The 23,140-nt window shown below is 32.7% G+C and overlaps 1 protein-coding gene across 1 annotated transcript in view; it reads right to left on the minus strand.

The window, feature by feature from the left end:
* LOC132951962 (protein Skeletor, isoforms B/C) overlaps nt 1–23,140 on the minus strand; it is a 102,788-nt gene that overhangs the window by 34,610 nt on the left and 45,038 nt on the right. The window contains exons 3-5 of the mRNA XM_061024043.1: nt 19,352–19,495; nt 15,681–15,762; nt 10,167–10,278 (exon numbers count right to left, since the gene is read on the minus strand). Of these exons, the coding sequence (XP_060880026.1) occupies nt 10,167–10,278; nt 15,681–15,762; nt 19,352–19,495 (338 nt within the window). The remainder of the gene's footprint in view (nt 1–10,166; nt 10,279–15,680; nt 15,763–19,351; nt 19,496–23,140) is intronic.

Consider the following 23,140-nt stretch of genomic DNA (forward strand, 5'->3'; position numbering starts at 1 on the left):
TTTTACTCTATAAAAAATTATAATTACAATTATTATTATTATTATTATATTTCTGTGGGGACGGTCTACTGCATCAGCAAAGGCTCAACTCGGCGAATATCTCGTTTACCTATACAGAGTGATCCATTTGACTCATCCAGACAATACTATACGGGTAAGACTTTCGTCGTTTTAGAAAATCCTCACGCTTATGAAAATCTTTCTTTTACATAATATTTTCAAGTCGTTATAAAACAACAATTTTGGAAAAAAAATTGTATTTTTCATGAGGTATAGTTTTAGTAGAGTTTTAAACACTCTTAGTAGTGGACCAACATTTTGCGGGGTATGCACGTCTAAACTTTAAACATACTTTATAACTCATAAGCTACCTACTCGTATTTTGCTCTTTCTCGAATTTTGATTTAACGAAGTAGTTACTGCGAAAAATATTCTGCTTCGCGGATTAAGAAACTAAATAAATGTACGTAGTCATTAAAAATGATAACGATAAAATAAGTAAAAAATATAATAGAAAGCGGTTACATTTTACCGACTTAAATCATTACAAAAAAACTATTTTCAAAAACGTTGGTAATTTTTTTAATAATAGGTGATGTCCATTGTGTTAAATGGATCACCCGGTATATTGCAATATTATACTCCGTATAATATTATATAAATAGAGGGTGAACCGAACTATACGCCATTTTATGTCTCGTGTCGTACTTCTATTATACTGGCTATATTATATAATAATAATATATTATGCGTACAGATGTTTATCGGTCGACGACACACGACATCGAGTATAATAATATAATATTATGCATTTATAATAATATGCTCGTATACGCCGTTAGAGCTCCGATTCGGACCCCGCCGCGGCGGCAAAACCCGCGGAGCCCTCCCGAATATTATATAGGTATATAATATAGGTATTATTAATCCAAGCCGAAACTGAAACGTTATTTCCAGTCGTTAGTTCGGAATGAAAATCATATCCGGTACCGAGATACCGCGGCCACGACGACGACGGTGACTATATAATAATACGACGATGATCATGATGATGATGATGATGATGATAATAACCGGCCGACCGATTTTTTTTCGATTTTTTTTTTTAATACAGTATGAGTATACGCGCACGTGTGCCCTCCCGCACCACCACGTGCCGGCAAACTACCCCCCCCCCCCCTACCACTAGCCGGCGCGGCTCTCATATTTTACGGGGCGGAAAAACCCCGACACGCCGTACGCCGGCCGAGGGTGAAAACCCTTTGAGTCGCCGGCTCCGGGAAATTACACTTTGAATCCGAGACCCGTAGTGTTTTAGCCGCGCGACGCGAACACAGCAGCCCGAGACCCGCCACCGCCGCCGCACCGGTACACATTATTATTATATCATGTACGACGAGAGACCGGATCGATAAAATATCCGAGACAACGATATTATATTATAATATTATGCACAGCGGTGTTTACGGTTAGTTTTTTTTTCGACGCAAAAACATTGGATTCCAATTTTATAACTCTAATAAGTCATCGTTATTATTTATACGAAAGTCGCTCGGTTTGCGGTTTTTTTTTCTCCCTGATTCGCGCTGGATATCATAATGACATTATGACCGCTCGCGCCGATATACAATGATAATATTATTATTATATACGCATACAATGGCCGTCGCGCTGCCAGTAATGTAAGCCGAATTATTCTATTAATGTAAAATATATATTATAATTTATATTAAATATGAATTGAAAAATAATATATACGGCTGAATGAGAGGCTTTATTTTTTTTTTGTGATTACATAATTACCAGCACCCCGCTAGTTGAGATAATTAGTTTCTTTGGAGTACACTACTACTATGACTTGAGCTTTTTTTAACTAATTAATACGTTTCATATTATTATTTAAGGATTATTATTATATTATTTTCGTCTTATCTGAGTACTGTTAGTATAATATTTTTTCATTATTTATATAAGCGGCAGAGTAGAAAATAAGAATACCTCTAGGAGAGGCTTAAGTACTCTCGTCTCTCGAGTATTTATTTAAATATTGCTCAGGATTTTGGGGAGATGTCTTTTGTGTATTATAGGTACCTCTAGGTACTATATATGAATAATTTTGTCAATTTTTAATTCAATAATAATATCAATATCGTTATTAATATCGATATTCCTACAAAAAAATGTTATCTTTACAAGTACTTACATAATATTTTATGTATGTAAGTATCAGATATTTTTTTTTTTATTTCAATTAAAATATCAAAGCCATACACCAACTAATTGGAAAATATGAATATCCTAGATCTATGATGATAATAATATAATAATATATTCATTCGTAATACGTGTGTGTAAGGATACTGAATGATATATAAATATAATTATAGATTACAATATTGTTAAAGATATAAATATTATTAATATTGTTGTTATCTTTATTATAAATAGACATAAATTTATAGTAATTCAATACATTGATATTATTGACGAAGGTGAAACACAATGCTACCTATCTTTAGTTTATACAACATCAGAGAGCGTCTAGACTCTAGTAGAGACTAATAGAAGATATCTTCTAAGAACGTTACAATTTAGTATAATTTTACATTAATATAATATTATTATGTAAATGGGATAAGAGTTATTGACGTGTCTATATATAGGTTTATAATTGTCTCGACTTTATTATTTTCAAAATATCCAACTTAATTAAACAATGCTTAATTTTTTAAGAAGAAATGTATAATAATTTGCATTTGACAAATATTTCACGAGAAATTAAAAAAGAAAACCACTAATAATAATAATAATAATAATAATAATCAAAATTTGCATTAAATTAAAACGCGAGTTGCAGCTGGTCCTGTAGAAAAAAATCATAAGTACTGAATAATCACTATTGAGAAGGTGCTTTTCTTTTCCTCGCTAACCGTCCTAACTAAACAAACTGATAATTTTTATTAAAAAATAATGACGAAATTATTTTTGAAAAAACTTGTGTGTCCACAACATCTACAACCTTGTGGTTTCTATTTCGTGAATAATATTGTATAATGTAATGAATTATTCGGTGTGTCGACGATGCGCAGATTCTGAACGATAAGCATATCGGAAACGGGAAAACCAAACGGTGTAACATTCGAGCGAAAAAAACATAGTTTTAGCGAAAATTATCGTTGATCGGACGTAAACTGGGCACAGTATAATTGAATCGACAAAATTTCCTCCGAACTAAACTGCAGTTTTACGGACGAAACGAATCATCGCACTTTGGTCGAGCCAAACGGGAGGCACTGTTGGCCAACTTATTGTTTTCCGGCTGTACCCGCAGTGTTGTATACTATTATTATTAACCATACATTATTTTGTATTCATCGTCGTCGATTTGATTTTATAATATTACATATTTGTATGACGCGCCCCGAACACGGGACGAGGAGAATGAAAAATGCTTTAAAAAATAGAAACGGCGACGACGGCACTTTCTCGGCTCTTCGCCGCCGCCTTTTGCACTCGAGTGCGTTATAAACGTATTCCGTGGCGCGCGTGTTTCCCGGCCCGACTGCAGAAGTCCGTATAAAAAACGTTATAATATTATATGGCAGAGCGGCGGCTATAATATATTATATACATTACATATTATTGTCGTGGCCGTCGTACTATATCGTTCGCGTCGAACTTGTGCGCGCGATCGAATTTAAAAAAAAAAAAAACCGTCTCCTTCTCGGCGGAATAAATGTGTTACAGCCTTATAGGTGTGTGTGTGTGTGTGTGTGTGTGTGTGCGGGCGCGTGAGGGTGGAAATAAAAATCTCGGCACGCCTTTCGGATTTGAATTTCGAGATTTTTTTCTCCTTATTCGTTCCGTCCTCCCATGAATAACAATATTATTTAATATATATAATAATAATAATAATACGACGTGTACGCTTTATATCGCCGCCGCCGTTCTCTATATTCACGCGCGCATCAGGAATACGAAACTACCCCTACAACAGGCCTACACCAGCTCGTCTACAGTCGTCTGCCCAGTCGGGGCATAATAGATACATCGTGAACATCGGCGACCTTTGAAAATCTATTCTTAAAGCCTAATCGTTTCGTCATCGAATTAAATAGTAAAAAGTATAATCAGACAACTCGGAGTAAATAATACACAAACTTGTGTTGAAACTACGTTTTTTGTTTGCTTTTAATCACACTGTTCAGATTTTTTATAGTGCACCAAACACATTATTATACCTCCATAAAATTTGAAGACATATATCTTATTTTTAATGGCTTTGCTTATATTGCTCACCATAATATATACGTAGCTAATCAACATCGTGTTTTTATCGTGAATAATTAAATATTCGAACTGAATAGTTGATTCAATTACATTTACAAAGAGTGTATAAAATATGCAAAGTATATTATATTATTATTATGCGTCTATGTGCAAAATACAATTTTCTCCGCGAAATCAGTTCGATTCGAAACGCAGACATTTCAAACCCTCGCCATTATTGTGCATTGTGCTCAGTTTGGAGCAAGCGCGTAGTATATTATCCTGAATATTCCGAAATTCATAATATTACAAATCCTTCTCTTAAACTAAACTATTATTAGTAAGTGTATAACCGTATCCGGTAAACAATATTTAATGGCGTACGAATCACCGTAAAAAACTGTAGATTTGAATTAATTTACGGCGGGACACGACCACTATATACGAGCTGATATCCCTCCGTTCCACGCACGCGCGACTGTTGGCAGAAAATCTAATTAAACCGATAAACATTTCGCTAACATACAATACGCGTTTACCAGCTGAAGTATAGTAATGAATGCGTGGCCGAATGCAGTGAGCTCAATAGTGCGGTGCCCGTGTTGTTCGAGTGTCTATGAAAAAACATAGAAATAAAAGATCGACTCCTCCCCTGCGTCGTCGCGATTCGACCTCCGATAATTAAATTATCATAATATTATAATATTATATCATTAGAATATAACAATATCACGGTCGTCGGATCCAAGTCAAACGCGTGATTTACGCCTTGCAGTGTTGTATATTATTAGTCGCACCATATAGCCGAGGCGGTGAATAATGTGCCATTATTACAATATAATACACAACCCTCGGCCGCCCCCGAGTTTGTAATATGATATGGTACGAAATTAACTCTCGGTCGCGTTGGAAATGGATACGCGTTAATGCGCACATCAGAGCGCGTGTCTCGCAGGCGAGAGGAGATAAAAAATAAAAAGAAGACGGAAAACGGGGACCGACACCCTGCTTGTTATTGCCACCGCATGCAAGTGTGTGGGTGTATGCGGGTGTGTGGGTGTGTGAGTGTATACGCGTGTGCATTCTTTACAGTACAAACTGCTGTAGAGTTATCGTTTCCTTCCGAAAACGATTTAAGTGCGTATAATACATTTTTATTGGTTCCCCGTACCATACGCGCCTATAATACTGCGCTACCTGCTGCAGCCGAAGACCGACGACTTCCGCGGGAGCGCAACAGCTAGTTTTCGTTTGTATTATTGCGACGCACGCAAACCCACCCCGAATATTATATAGCACCCACGACTTCTTTAATTCCCGGTTAATAAACTATACAGGACGTTTCACCCCAGGCAGTTTACACCCATTTTTATTGTTCGATTAAACTCGGGCGAGTAAAAAAAAAAAATAAATGAATGAAAAAAAAAAAACAAAAAAAAAACAATCTTTTTTGAGTGAACGACTGGGATTATCATTAAGTTATCTAAACAAAAAAAAAAATGCTAAGACACAGATAAAGTTCTTATCTACGAAATTGCGGAAATTCGGTAGAGCTATACTGAGAATACTATCTCTGTAACTTTCTAACAAGCTAAACCTTATTCAGAGATAAATTACGGGTGGGGCGTCGGTGTGGTGTCCTCTTAAAAAGAGTTCTGAAGCGATACAAACTTTTTAAAATGAGAAAAACCCTTTTTAATTGTAATTTACAATTACAGAAGAATATTTTTTCAGAACATTTTTTATGTTTATAATCAAAATTTGAATGAGTAGTTTCTGAGTTATTTAACTTAAGAAGTACATACTAAGAATAAATAATAGCCGGCTATGATAACAGGTTTAGAAAATTAGAGGGTAAGGATAATATTTAATTATACTAATTAATTAAAAATGTGAAGTTTATGAAAATGTTACGAGTTTAATAAGAACTTATTATATTTAGAAAAAATATTAAATTTGTTAAGTGGTATCGTTATTAATGATTATTATTCTTGGAACCTATATAAAGTTTAATACCGCAAAAATCTTTTGAAATAGATGCGTCAACATATTCATAAAAATTAATAATTTTATAACGATTAACAATTATTGTCAGAAAAAATAAGTTTGGATATGCACTACAGAACAGGTGCTCTCTGAATGGTACCTTAAAAAATACCATTGGTAATTTTTACATGCACCTATGTTGAAATTTGATAATATGAAATTAAAAAGAAATCTTAGTAAGTACTTGAAAATATAATCTATAATAAAGACTCAATATACTCCTGTATATAATCACCCTGTATCGGTACATACAATTTATTACTATTTAGTATAATATTATTTACAATTCGTCGTCGTCGTCGATTATTTTTCACGTACCTTTAACGTCGTTTGATCATGCATAGTCATAAAGTCGTTTTTTTCTAGCATATTATTATGTGTAGATTCTGTATAAAACGTCGCGATTTAAATTTTCACCACCCCCGTGCCGCCGTGACGTGGGGATGACAACCTTCTTCAGATTGAAACCACCTACGATGTCCCGCAACGGTTTTGAGCCGACAGTTATCATATACCACGGTAATTAAGATACCAAAAGCCTCGCGTGGTTGGTGAATGGTGAAACGTGTGCTCACCCACACGTGACAAAAGTTGGATACTTATTGTATGTATAAACGTGGGTCGAGGACGTTTGACATTTAGAACGCGATAAAGACCTACTACTCAGACGAGTGACGAACAATTCCTTTTTTTTTCAGATGGAAACAAACACTATATTATACGACTGTCGTGGTCGAATCTAGTCTTGGTTCTCTAGTCATTGCAAAACTATTTCGTACAATGCAATATTATAATCAACAAATCAAAGAGACATTTATTTTATAAATTATGTAATAAATTAATATTATATAATGTAAATTGTAAGTATTATGTGCGGTATGCCTGGGTAATATAATTTAACTATTGTTTTCCGTATTCGGATTTTCTTCGAATTTCCACAACATTATTGCTCGCGTACACCCGCGCTATAATATATTTTATATATAAATATATAATATATGATATTGTATATACATTCCATAGTGTCTGCAGCCATTACAAAACCTATCACCCCATTTTTCGATTTACGACCGTTATATTACTATATTTAATATATATTATATATTTAATACAGTGAAACCATGGTTCACTGGGTATAATGTGGTGCTGTTTACGGCTACCCGTAATACGTGTACAGAATCTTTAACGTGATTTTGAATTAATAATACCATTGTACGTTTCAATCAATTTTGAAATTCTTGGTACAGCGAGTTCGAGCTATTATATTATTATACTATTGCGCAGTCTCGAGAAACTTTTTAACTTTTAAGATACACACACTTTATTACATGGTTTCGCAAATAATTCGCTGGTAAATTAAAAAAAAAAAAGTGGCTACAGTAACCTCGTGACTTATTAGTTATAATGGGCGAGGGAGGGATTAGAGTATAAATATGTTTTTTGATTAACAAATTTTAAAACATAACTAACTCAATCGTTTTTTCAAGAAAACATTTTTTGGGGGGTGGGGGTCTGTAGCCGAACCCTAAAATCTCTGCGTACCTATATAGGTACGATAGGTACTCTCCAAATAATTTATAATACAACGGTATTATTATAATAGTAAACTAAACCGCGGGTGCAGGCAGACGTGTTTCAATAAGAATAAAGTGATCTGATCTCTAAGTGGCGTTACAACTTTTAGGGTTGTTGATTAGGAGAAAACAGGGGGGGGGGAGAAAACCGAATCCCACCACGACGGTTCTCGGAAAGTGCGCTTGATTGTTGTAAACGGTTTACTTTTATTCCGTGATTTTCGAAACGCCGGCGAGGCAAAAAGTGTAATATTGATTTTGTGCCACTCTGCGAGTACATCGCGCGGGTAGACGGCAGTTTTCAGTCACGGCCATCACTCGTCGCCGACCGAGGATAATGGGCGAGGGGGAGTGGTTGCGCGTTGGACCTATTACTTTGGAAAAAATGAAACAAAAAAAAAAAAAAGGATAAAAACAGAACGCACCACGCGAGAAGGTGAACGAAATGGGGGAGAAGGATAAAGTTTGAATTTCGACGTTGACAAAAGCCGTAAAAAAAAATTTATACACCAGAAGGATTTATATTTTCCTTTTTTCCCCGCGGGCAGTATATGCATATACAGTTCGATGGCAAAATAATAACGTGTTCCGGTTCATTTTCAAAAATAATATACGCGTGCGTATATACAAAATTCGGAAAAAAAATATACCATATACCTCGGTTTCCGTTATTGTTATTATTATATTATTATGCTACGGGTTTGGGTTTGTTTTTCTAAAGTTTCCTCGACGGTCCGGGTGCTAATTTTAATAATTGAAACGATAACGCCAATGAGTCCACGCATCGTCGCATTCCGCCGTGTGTGGTGCTTACAAAATGCATATACCCATATATGGGTTAGGTTTACATTATACAGGTACACACGTATATTATAAGTCCAGTGAATTTTTTTTTAAAAAGTAAACTCTTAATTTCTCAAAAAGTTTTATTGTTTAGAAAATATTTTTTCTACTTGATTTTAGATTTTAAGTCATCGATAAATACGATTTTACTTATTTTTACCGGTACATAACTATTTAAGTTTTATACGTTTTTGAAGGACAGAATGTTATAATTTTGATTCTATATTCTGAAGCAGAATATTTTTATGAGAATTCTAATGTATAAAAATTTAAACTAAAACGAGTAGTTAATTATAGTTATAATTTTCAAAGTATTTAAAGTACTGATCAGCGGTATATAATGGGCACACTGATATAGTGATATACCGTAATAATATTATGTTGGTCTGGTTCACTAGTACGCGCTCATATATACTTTAATTAATGTATCTTATAAGTTTATAACCAGCTAACCATATTTATTTGAAATTTTAAAATTTTATAATACACATATTATTGAAATCGTTAGAAAAACATTCTGATCGAGAATAATTAATTAAAAATGTATAGTGTAGTCATTAAATAGAAGTAATAAATGGAAAATTCGAACGTATTTTTTAACGTTTAACGTTTAACGTTTTTAATTATTTGTTTTAATCGTCATGTTGTTAATATGATATTATAATGACTTGAAATCACGGCAAAGAATATTCCCTAAAACGTTATAAATACTTTTCAATAAAGACGTGTTCACGTTGAAAAGAATCACCTCGTATAATACTATAATACAACCGTTACTTGTTCGCCTTGCACTTATATTTATATAATACATAATGCACCTGCAATAAAACGCGGTACATATAGGTGTGCGCTCGATGGTATTATAATTTCCGGACACGAAACTTTTTTTCGCTCTCCCCCCCCCCCCCCCCCCCCCGCGAGTTTCCGAGCTCACAATTTTGGAAAAATATGAAAACAAACTATTGTGCGACACGCCAGTGAGCGGGTTTTATTGTTTTCGATTGTTCGCGACGCGACGCGTGCGTAATGCGCATTACGTACGCCACACGTAATACCATATAATAGGTGCGCGCGGCTTAACCGCGGTATATATACCAGCTATTATTGTTCCGAGAGTGAAAAACGGGCAAAGACGATTTTTCGCGAAACTGTATAATAATATAATTATACTCTCCGCGAGTTCGTGCGGCTCGAACCCGAAGCTGCATATTACACTGCAAAATGTATCAAACCGGGTAGGTATAATATCTCTATTATAATATATTTTATATAATATAACGTCGAACGAAACGATTTCACGTACAGGAAGGACGCTACCTATGTGACATTAACGTATCTGTATGTGTGTATGTATTATGTATGTAAGTATGCGTGCGTGCGTGTGTGTGTGTGCGAGAACGGTGTAAAAAATGAGATTCAATATGTTTCACTCACCGTAAACCGCCTACACCATACCGACAGCCATTTGATGTCTTTGATGCGTCTTCCGCCCGGCAACCGCAATATGATGTTTGAATTGTTGTGCGTCTGTAGCGGGGGCGGTTCCCTGTGAAAAAAAAAAAACAACGATTCGATATATCACACGTTATTATTTTATCATCGTGATATATTATGGGTATTTTTTAAGGATTTTGGTTCTTAGTTAAACTTAACTTTTGGGTCCAAAAAAATATAAAAATATCGATAAGTTATTACGGTATTTACGCCGTGTTTAAGACTATTATGCGTCCCTGTGATGGCCCGGACGCAAAAGTTATATAATATGAACTATTATTGTTAGTCACGTCATTAGTCATTACTACTCTATCCTTCAATAAATATAACCAGTCGTCATAGTATTTGGGTATAGGTATTTATTAAAGGTTACCGTATATAATATTATTGTGCCCAAAGCAAAATGTTGTTGCATCTATAATATAATATTGTAGCGACACTGCGACAACACGTATTATTACGATACCTGTTATATGATGGATTTAATTCCGAGACATCGAAACAAACGTAAATAGGAATAATCTAAAAGTAAACAAAAAAACGATTTATTGGAAATTTAATAAACAAAAGTATAAATAGTCAATCCATTGCAAATGTTGTTGGATAAAAAATTATATTACGCGCTTTCCAAGTATTAAATAATAATTTTTTTTATAAAACATAAGAATATTATAATTTACATTTTGATATTACAATAAAACAAGGAAATTAGATGCTTCAAAAACGTAATAGTTTCAACAAAAACTCGTAGAAATTATTATTAAATTATATATGATACGTGTATAGTGTATAAATATTTGTCCAGGACGAAAAAAAATCCTATCATATTGAATATTTTGTACGGAATATAGCAGGTATTATATTAGAAGCGAATCGACATTATTGTTTGCATAACCGATTCAAGTATGATAAAATACAATATATTGTATTTTTGTCCTATATATATTCATAGATAAGGTTGGCGTATAAGAAAACAAAAGGTTTTATTTTAAGAAAAGCAATTTTTTATTCAACTTGAAATTTATTCCTAGTCAAATAGTCTCGTAAGGCTAATGACCTCAGTCGTCAAAGCCTTCATCTAATAAAAAAAAAACCTCGAAATTCTGTATTTCAAACTGCGAAAATATAACCGCTCTTGTCTCAACTATATCATATAACCAACAAAAACACTCCGTCAACTACGTGTAAAAACCTGGCTGAGAAAAAAAAAAACCTCAAAAGTTAGATAAGTTGTGACATGAAAAAAGAGCCAAGCAATTTCATAAATTCATTAGTATAGAAATTGTTTATAACTGTTTGTATTTGATGAATGGCGATCATTTAATAAAAATAATTTAACGTAGTTTGGCGGCTACTTATAGGTATAGTTTGCACTTAAATAGTGTTATCGTGTAATATTATACAAATATAAAATGGGGGTGTAAATATTTATCAGTATTATATTACACGTTTAGTTGTAGTCGAAAATATTAGTAGCCTCCAAGCTAAGTCAAATTATTTTATTAAATTATCGCACTTCATCAAAATAATACCAACAGTTATAAAAAATGTCGATACTAATGAATTTAAGAAAATACTGAGCCTCTCTATTCGATATCACAACTTTTCTAACTTGAGTTTTTGTTAGCGAGGTTTTTCCACGTAGTTGACGGAGTATTTTCGTTGGGATATCACTAATTTTTATTTATTACAATTTTGGATATAGTTAACCTATGTTTTTTTTAGTGAAAATCTGTGGGGAAAGAATATCTTTGTCGTTTTATGAATTAAGTAAATTAATATGATATATATAGCTATGAATGTTACTGGAAAACGATAATGGATAACGAGGTCATCGTTCATAACGCATTTTTGAATCATTGCATCGAACCTTATTACTTTGACGAATGATACCTATTTGTATAATGGGCTGACATAATTTAATTACCGTGGTGGTAAACCACCGAGTGCAATTTATAAATTTTTTCTTCAATATTTAATGTTTAGATTGATGGGTAATGCGTTTATAATTAAGTCATCGGTTTCTGTACTTTGGTCTGACCATTGTTATATTTGTAAAAATATATATTTATTTTCATTAACTATCTGTGATGTTTTTGTAGGAGGGCAATAAGTCTGACAATTTTCAAACCTATGAAACATAGAGTTTAATATCACTTTTCTGTGGCGACGATGACTACCATGTGCTGTTCAAACAACGGTGATGACCGACGCTAGGCGGAAATTATGCATTGTCCGGAATCATAGACTGGTTGTTATGGGAGGCCAGCACAAACGCATTGTTGCGTAACATTGTGGAAAAAAATATTATCTTGATTAATAAATATGCTAATATTTTGGCATATTATTACTCAAGCTGTAATCCTCCGATCAACTTGAAATGTTTTAATAAGAGTATCATCTACATAGCATACTGATTAACCCGGTTTAAATTTCAATTCAATCGGTATATTAGTTTTAGCTACAGAGAGGTCGGACCAATTTTTTGTAAAATACACACTAGGTTGAATACGAGTTGGTCGTTTCGTGTAGTATACTACCGTCACGAACTCTTTTTTTTTACTTAGCTCTGCGCCGTGACCTGGGCGCTAGATATTTTATTATTCACACGACTGCGAACTTTCATCGTATACGCACAATCTTCAGTCGTCAGACAAACTTATATTAATACCATTTTACTCTCAAGTAACATATTATAATTTTATTTTTTGAACCCTCATCAAAATTGTATGTTGTCATCGCCCATCGTAATATTCATGATCGCGAATTGTATTACTCCTAACGGCTAACACCTTTGTTAGCTCGATGGGGAGGGGAGATATTTTATCAAATGGCCCTAGAAGGAGAAAAATTGGCATCGATTTTAATTCGATCGTTTTTATAATAAATTGTCGGCTTTATCGGATACTGGAAAAACGAAACCGCGACAGTGGTGTAGCAAAATTGCCTGTATAAACCGCCGTGTTTTCAAAATATTTAATTAGTGTAATTCATCTAAAATAACATATTTATTAAAATAATTAACATCATATTATTATTTTAAAATCAATTACTTAACAATGGATGTCTAGATTGATGGATATTATACCGAGGTACAGAATTATTAGATTTAATGAATGTAAAGTTTAAATTTAAATTTAAAATCCGTACTGAATAGTTATAACAATATGTATTTATCTGTACCAATAACTATGTTAATACAAATATTATAATATTAGCAAATATCGAAAAACATCGATATATCTCGACGACCCAACGACAAGCTTTCAACACGACGCTTTTAATTTTTCTTTTATTCCCCACCCCCTCCGTAAGATGGCTACCCAACTGAATTTAAACATTTTATTTTTATTATCAAAATAAACGAGAGTGGAGTGATTTTTTCACCGCGAAAAACACTTACCTATGTAAAATAGTCGGTATAACCACGAACGTAAGACACGTTCAAGAAATCGCTCTACATACATTACGCACGTAGGTACCACTTATTCGGGTAACCGAATAAAATTATAATAATATATTATATTTGCGTATTGGGTTTACAGAATTCGTCACGGCGCAGACTTGATAATAAATATTATCCACGTATACATTATATGAATCCACATTCGACGAATCGATATTCAATGTACATATATTATTTTGTGCCCGAGTACGCGTTAACGGCAATTGCATATAATAAACTAATATAAGAAGGAAAAGTGCAACAACGAGGGCGAGGGAAATGCCGAGAATACGAAAATTGTAAAAGACTGTAGTTGCCGCCTCGGGTACTTGTTGTAGACAGTAAATGTCAAATAAATATAAAAAAAAAAACTTTCAGAATTTCCCAAATATTGTCCATCAGTAATTATTATTATTTATTACCAAACCGTATTGTGCAGTTCTGTTATATGCATTAGATATAAGTTACTTATATACTGCAGCCATATATAAGCACCGTGCCGAAGTCTATGTTAAGGTCGGGCCGCGAAAATGTTTGACCTATCGACATTTGAATGACAAGTTTCTGAGTTATTCCATTTAAAACATTTAACATAATAGACTATTGAATACTTTATAAATATATACGACTATACGAGCTCGGTAGCTAATTATAATTAGCTACGCGATATAAGATATTTGTTAATAATATAGTTACTATTTAGTCAAATTTACTCGGACACATTTATATTATCATACTCGTAAAATGCTTATGGATTAATAATGCACCCAATAATGTTAAAAACATTTATAGTAAATAATGTCCTTTTAATATAGACTATAATATTATCCTTAGTATTTAAAGTAGAACAACTCAGAAACTTTTCGTTAAATTTTCGATTAAAATACGCCAAAATGTTCATAAAAATATTCTGATTCACAATTTGCATTAAAACATGTAAGTTTTCATTTAAAATACCAAAGTTGGTGCATTCGCAGGATATTTCTTAAATGTTGTGAAAAATCTAAGTATTCTAAAATATCGTCTTTAACTACCTACACCAACACTAAATCAGAATTTTGATATAATATGCATGATTTCAACATAGTATGGGGTGAGCATGATTAAAAAATCATCCTGTATATCGAATATAGACATAGGAAACTAGGTTAAGCTATTATATTATATAAGAAATAAGAGAAGGCGGAAAGTGGTTTTTCGGTGGTGGTCGCTTTTGATACGAGCACTGCGGTGTTAATAATTAAAATATGTGCATTTAAATTGTGTGTATGTTTTGATTTATTATCATTATACGTCTCAAGTAATTGGCGTATCTGACAATAATAATATGTTATATGCTGGTGGAAACGTTTTTTATACGTTGAATTAACTACATCGGCTATTGCGGTATATACCTTTAAGTTAAGCAAACCTATACATACGCGTATCGAATTTAAAAAAAGTAATTCATTATTTTCAACGTTTATTAGATTTTAATTCTTATACTATCATAACTTACCTAATGATTTGATGGAGATATTATTTTTAAATATCTTAACCAACCTAACCTAATTTACCTAACCTAAATAATTCCATAATGCTTAATTGTTTAATGTTTCAGATTAAAAATGCTATATTCATGTAATCATTTTTATTATTATAAATTTTATATGTAACGTCCTACAAAATAACGATTCATTTCTAGGAAAATCCAGTGACTTTGCATATTATTGCATACATTTATATATAATACATAACTAGCTTCTGTTAAAAGCATTAAGTTTTATGGAGTGCTATTAATCCTGTTGCATTTTAATGAGAAACATACCTTTTAAATTATTCAATAAAAACCCTATCTTAAATTGCACTGTTTTAAAAGTGTATGAAAATATGCTGGAAATTAAAACGTAGTTATTCATAGTGGTATCGTTATTATATTTTTATACAATTATTTCGTCGCCCTGTAGTAGGTATTGTTTAAATTAAAACCATTTCGCTAAACATTTAGTGGTTTAGTTAGGTATACTCACACTGCCGGATAGTCCTCAGGATATGGAATGGTAAATCCGTCCGGAGAAATTCTTGATGATTTCCCAGCCCAAAAATAAGCAGCTGAAATTTAAATAAAAAACAGACATATTAAATATCACATAAAATTGTTTTTTTTTTTTTATAAACAAAAACCAATGTCTAATTACACAATACTGTTTTATTATGATATATCTATATCTATGTTATATTATGAACATTACTTAGTGACATAATGATCTAATTGTATAAGAAAAATTAGGATATCGTGCAAGACCAATCACTTTGTATGCCTGTCTAACGGATTCCGTTGCAAATATAGGATTTATCCAGACAGTTTAAATTCTGCTGACACGGTTTATCCGAAAATTACTAAGGAACTTATCAAATGGTATATCTTCCGAGTTTTTTTTTAAGAATATTAAAATTTTTTTAAACACCTAACTATAATCTTTATGGCTGATTAAAGTTAATAATAAATCAATATTTGTATCGTATTTTTTTTTTTAATAGACCTAACATTAAAATTTAAAAAAGTATTAATTGATGGTATTAAAAATTTAAATCATAATTTATTTAATCCTACAGAATAATATTATAATATATTGGTTGAAATTTTAAGATTGTAGTTGTCCATACTCTGCTGTTCAAATGTTGTAGTTTATTATCTATATGTACGGTGTATGATATATATTCCTATATGAATTACATTCCTTCGAAAATCGATTTTTAAATATTGAAATTTTTAGATTCTTTGCTTTGAAATACGAAACAAAAATGTATACCAATAAGTAAAACACGAAAATAATAAAAAAAAAAATGTTGTTTTGTAATGACTTCAATTTATGTAAAAAAAGTATTTCCAAAACATTTATATAGTTTTTGAAATAATGATTGTTTAGTGTCAAAACTCCGCCCTGCACATTATACGTGTACATCGAACCAAGTATATAAACCTGGAGACAGACCACAGACGATGTTCGCCCACCTGCACCGGCAGCTAATGAGTGCAATAATGCATTGTGCATGTATTTATACGCCAATAAGTCAACAAGTGACGATAACAGCGCGTCGTCGGGAAAAAATAATGAATGAATCCCTGCACAATAAAAAGGGTGAACCTATTCCATTCACGCAAATAGCTCGACCCGTAATCACCGTTGTACACAATGCACGTCATTATATTAGTGCCATGAATCTACGATTAGTCATGACCTCAGCAATGATTTGTGCATTATACAGGGTGATTCAAAAGTCTTCATTTGATTACGAATGGATAAAAAGCTCAGCAATCTAAAATTGCAGGTAAATGACCTATACCTATACCGTTGTAAAGATCAGATCGTCGTCTTTATTTCTGTCAATTTTATTTTCTTTGCTGATAAATGTACTATTTTGTAGTCTTGTGCACGTTTTGAAATGATTAGCATACTGCCGTAAATTATAGTGTCAGTATGGACGAATAATAAACAAAAATAATAATGTATTTAGAATACAACTGCCGGGCAGCCTGCGGTGGGGTCATATTGAACATTAAACTCAACGTTTTGTAACACACTGTATAATATATTGCAACTTGATTTTTTTAAGAATATTAATTTTTTCACCCCATCCCTGCATTTTTAAAATAAACATGCATATTTGAAATCAGATCAAGACAGTGGACCGTGCTGGTTATAATTATTTTCGAAATATACCACTTGTCTGCTTACTATAATATTATCGAAAATAACGCTAAACATGTTTAGAGTATACGGAAACACTCGACGAATGCGTGTTTTAAAACTGACACTGTCTATAGTTTCGTGATTTAATTAAAAATCAGTAATTTTAATATTCGATTCCGACATAGATATAATAACTAACGAAGTGGTTTGATAATCAAATTTCAGAATACAATTATAATCCCTGTATACACGGAAAGCGCATATTATTATTATGATATTACTCGTCGGTATAATATTATTATTATGTATTCCACAGACACGAAAACCAATTTGAATAAAACCCCCTATGTCTAACGCACATCACACACTCACGATATTATATATTGTTATAATATCTTTATTTTGTTTTTATTTCGTTTGACATAAAGTACATTTCCGAAAATAGTATACCAAGGTACCTACTGCATAATAATGCATGCACGGGACTATGACATGATAATATTACACTACATTAAAATAGTATGAAGATAATTATGCTATAAACAAATTTGATCCTAGTCAAATGGAAAAGAAAGGTGCTCGAAAAATAATATACATCGTATAAATATAATAATACAATAAAGTGCTTGAAATAAGCTCATTTTAAAAAACGGTGAAGTTTTGTTTTTCCATTTTTATTACAGAGATTCTCGTTAAACGGGTGTAACAAAATAGTACATACAAACAGAAAACATCAATTTCGACGGTGCTCCTTCTACTCAAATAATATGTTTCTATGTAATAATATATCTAGGTATGATACCTATTTAAATTTTAAAATAATATTATATAACGATGATATGATTCAGGATTTTTTGCTTTATCTTAATAATAACTCTAAATTAAGTACGTCATTACAGTGCAAATTCAATACAACGAAATTCCAATTAACAACATTTTCTGTTTAATGAAATATTTTTGAGAACCAAACCAAATAAGAATCACATTTATTTAATTATATTTAACAGAATTATCTATATAATACCAATTTTTTTTGGTTCACTTGAAACTTTGTAATATGAAAGCTTCGCCGTAGCTAAAATAATATTCAATCTTGCTCACTGCCAATTTTTCCTTTAATTACGTGCATTTATACGAATTTTGATTTTTTTTTTTGAAATTTTGAAATGGCTATATAAATTTAAAGACCATACTTATTACTAACTCTAAAATGTTTTTCACCATTTTTGGAGCGTACTGCGATCATACTTTTTTTTTAACTAAGTACCAACACAATTATTTACTATGAATAATGATCAAGGAAATCATTTTTATGAATATTTTGATTTGTATAAACGGAAATTTGAACGAGTAATTTTAAGTAATTTAACTTTATGTTATGTAATAGGTTCTAAATATATGGTGGTTCAAATGTTTTTAGAATATTTAACTAATAATTAATATTGATAAAATTACATTTTATAATTTTGTAAATATGGTATGAGTATATAATAATAGTATTAGACTATTAAATACAACATATATTTAATATTTAATGCAAGATCATTATTGAGGACTATATTCTTAGTACAAAAAGTTTTAAAATCCACAAACTACTCGTTCGAGTTTCGAATTAGATTCATCAGCATTTTAAAAAAACATCGCCTTCTCAACAATTTTCAGAGAAAAAGGGAGGATTTCATTTGAATAAAAGAAGTTTGTATCGCCACAAGACACTCCTTAAATGTTATAAATGATCTAAATAATTTAAAAAAATACCTAACCTAAAAATTCTTAAAATAAGAATTTGAATAAATGAATAAAGACAAAAAGGGTGGTGAGCATATCCTTGGTAGATCACTCAGTGAGTTTAATTATATGGATACCTATATTATAACGTGCAGCCGAGTGTCTAAAACAAGATCTGTCCGGACAGACGTCGTCTACTCGTCTGACGCGAATCATATAAGTTCACATGCCTTAAACTTTAATCAATTTACATCATAATGTTTGCACATTATACTTACTCGGGCCAATACCATCGTAGAAGAAATCCCGGACGAATAGCGTGTTTTCGTCTACTGCGTACACTGTTCCACGGACACCATGAGCGATGCCCTTAATGTACCCAATGTATCTTCCGTAATTGTCGTCCAACACTCCTGCGTCGCCTGAAAAACCATTTATACACATTATTATAGGCATTACATAAAAAACGGTAGGTACTGTTTTTATGGAAAAGAAAAATTGATTGAAATCCAACTAAACGTATATTTACACTGATAAAAGTTTTAATAAATTGTAATGATTTTATAGTGCACTTTGTTGCAGATAATAATATATATTTGACGTGAAAATAATATCAGACCGTGGACAATATGGCAGATATAGTCATGTAGATGACCACCCGGTGTAGGTGAGACATTATATTTAGACGGAAGTCGATAATTTCATAGGTACCTATAGTCTTACTCAAATGAAAAAGATTTAATCGACAATAGTTTTTTAAAAATTAAAAATTTTTCATGGCTATAAATAGCTCAAAAAGAGTCAAAATAGTTTACCATGTATGAAAAATCCTAATATAAATATTTGATGAAAGTTTCAAGTGTCTACGGTTATTAGTTTTTGAGTTAGGCACACCATAAAAATAAAATAGATTTTTTAGTTTTTCCCGGCACTTTCAAAAAACTACTGGGAATTATAAATCGTTACCTCCTGAATGCATCAACTAGATTAATTTTTCTATAAGAAAACATGCTTTTTTTTTATGTCTGCACCAACCATATTATACTTATACAGATATATTATATTTATGCGACACGCATAAAATATATTAAACAGTATATTAAATCAAAATGTCATTATTTACCAATAAATAATATAATATATGATTGAAGCCTTACATATTATATTATTTATAAAAAAGAAAAGTAATAATAATATATGCCATTATACATTCGTTTGATTTTTTAGTAGGTAACAAAATACATAACGTATGTACAACTGCTGTGTATACGACTGTGTATATAATAATAATTAATATGTATTAGAACGGTATTTTTTTTTGTATACGAAAATTGCATAATATCTTTTGAAAAAAATCCCTATATAAAAACTATAATTATTGTGAATGGAAATTTTTAATCCGTATAATATCACCCATATGATTTTAACGTATTATTATATGGGTACCGTTGTAGGTATATTAAATATTTAACATTATTATACTGAGTGATTGCATAAAACCGATAAAATCCATAATAAAAGTTATATACAATATTATAAATTATAATCATACTGCGTCCATATTGCATATTTTAATCATCGATAAAAAATAGTACATTATAAAACACTTTCAATTTTATATTAATTAATGTTTTAATACAGATAATATACCGATGTACCGTGCGTACCTATAGTTGTAATAATAATAAGCCCGTTTTATTATGTGAGCACGACGACGGTATATGATAAAATCGATCGTACGTGTTGTCACAAGTATGACGATAGTAATAATATGCGTAAAAAATGTAATATTAATTTACTAAAATAACGGAGTTTCAATATAATTTATTCCACAATCACGCACGTGCCATATCGGCCGATACGGTTCTATTTTTTCGGTTACGCACGAACGACTTCCGTCGTCAAGTATACGTAGCAATAATATAGTACGTAATATCATAGTATGCGAGGGTGCAAGCACGTAACCAGGATTTTTTTATAAGGGGGGGGGGGGGGTGTTTTAATTTAAAATTTAAATACAACTTGGGGGGCAGTTTAGTGTTTACATATCTTATATAGGTAATTTTGAATTACACGCCCCGGCGATATATAATTGAGTCCTACAAATACTTTTGGGTTGTCGGAGTTGAGTCCGACCAATATTTGTTGGGTTGTTCGAGTAGAGTCCTTTCAGTTTATTAGTGTTATCCAGGAGACATCACGCGGAGGTTAAGGAGGGTGTAACACCCAAAATACCCCGCTTGCTAAGCACCTGTAAACCCAGAAAATATGTGCGTATAAATATGTATAAAATATGTAAGAACTGAGCTAAGACTCGATCGGCGGATGTGAAAAAAAAATGTTTGTCGTTTGGTTGATAAGATAACATTTAAGAAAGTAGGTAAATAAAAAAAAAAATTTAATTTCACCTTTCTAAAAAAATGTTGCAGTTTTTATTTGATATTTTAATTACTATTAATTATATACTTCTATAATACTTAAACTAATATGCAGATACACAAAATTGACGAGTTATCATTGCGAGGATCATAAGCTATTATATTTGCCGGGTTGTATTAATCGCGATTATAGGCCGAGTGAGACCTCCGCTCCTCGAGGACCTATAACAGGTATATTACTCGAAGGGAATATTATGCTCCAGCTGAGGGAGCATTTTCGTGAACGTAATTCGATGTATGCAAGCCAAAACAAAAACGACGAGTACAACTGAATCAAATAGTCACTATATACTATACCTATACACTACGGTTTTGCATATTACTATATACAGTCGGTAAACTTCGTATTATAATATATACCTACAAATAAAACTATCTGACGGTTCATTGTCATCGAATGTATAAGGCGCCCGCCGATTCATTTGTTTGAAGAATACAATGCAATGCAATAATATATATATTATATTATATTATTATTAAACGCCAACACGAACGCTCTGTCGGAGTAGACATTTGACGGATAACACTCTCGAAACAAAAAACCGCCAAAAAACGACCACGCTGTAGACTAGCTGCAGACGAGCGGTAAGTACGCGCTCGCTACGACGGAGAAGTAGTAAACACACACACGCGCGGGCGTGTACATAAATGTAGATAATATATTATCGTCGTTTTCAATTTGCTAATGAGTCGAATATTATTTCGACGGGGAGATATTATATATATACGTGTACACCCCGCCGGAGTAAAGGGTTGTTGCCGATGATGAAAGGGGGGAGGGTCGGCCGTCGCCGGGCGCGTGCGCGCGAGCGGGGGTCGTCCGGCGGCGCGCTGGCCCGGCAGCTGCAGGTTTCGGCATCGCGTCTTCATTACTCAACGCCGGTCGCTCGGCACCAGTCACACCGTTCGCCACCAGAAGTAATATATTATTATAGTAATAATATGTCTGTATATGCACGTAAACCTTGTTCACCCCCCCCCCCCTCTTCACCCAACGGAGCATCGGTGTAAATCACCTGCGAACAAGACTCGCGAGAATAGTCTCATCGATTACGACGACGACGACGACGACGTCAGCAGCGGCACCCGCTATATTATTATTATTGCCATTGCCATACTATAAGCCCCTTCAATCTCCTCTGACAACTGTCTCGTCGCTGTCATTATATCGTCGGCTTCGTTTGCAAATACACTGTGCCGAAAGTAAATCTATCTCTTTTCACCTAGAACTTGCCCCGTCTCTCATTCGGACCCGTCATCGGTACAAAGCCTCCGACGACCCGTCAACAGCGATCATCGCATTCGCGTCATTAACTGTCTTATAGCGCCGCACTGCAAGACCCTCTCGATTTTAGTGTGAAGCGACCATGACATTTTTATCGAATGTAGCGACGACAGGCTTCATTATTTTACCCACCCCCAAATAGATAGTGACGTATTAACGTATATATGTCTTTTAATCAAATTAGTCATGTAGAACACCAAAATTATCGACTATTCACGTTGAATAGTAAATAAATTTTATAATACTTTATTGCTTTTTTTCCTATTTTTAGTGTATTGTAGATGTGAAGCGTAAAGATATAATATAATAATTATAATGTATTGATATTTTTTGTTTTTTTTATT

Source organism: Metopolophium dirhodum, chromosome 9 (genome assembly GCF_019925205.1).
Source record: "Metopolophium dirhodum isolate CAU chromosome 9, ASM1992520v1, whole genome shotgun sequence".
Lineage (NCBI taxonomy): Eukaryota > Metazoa > Arthropoda > Insecta > Hemiptera > Aphididae > Metopolophium > Metopolophium dirhodum.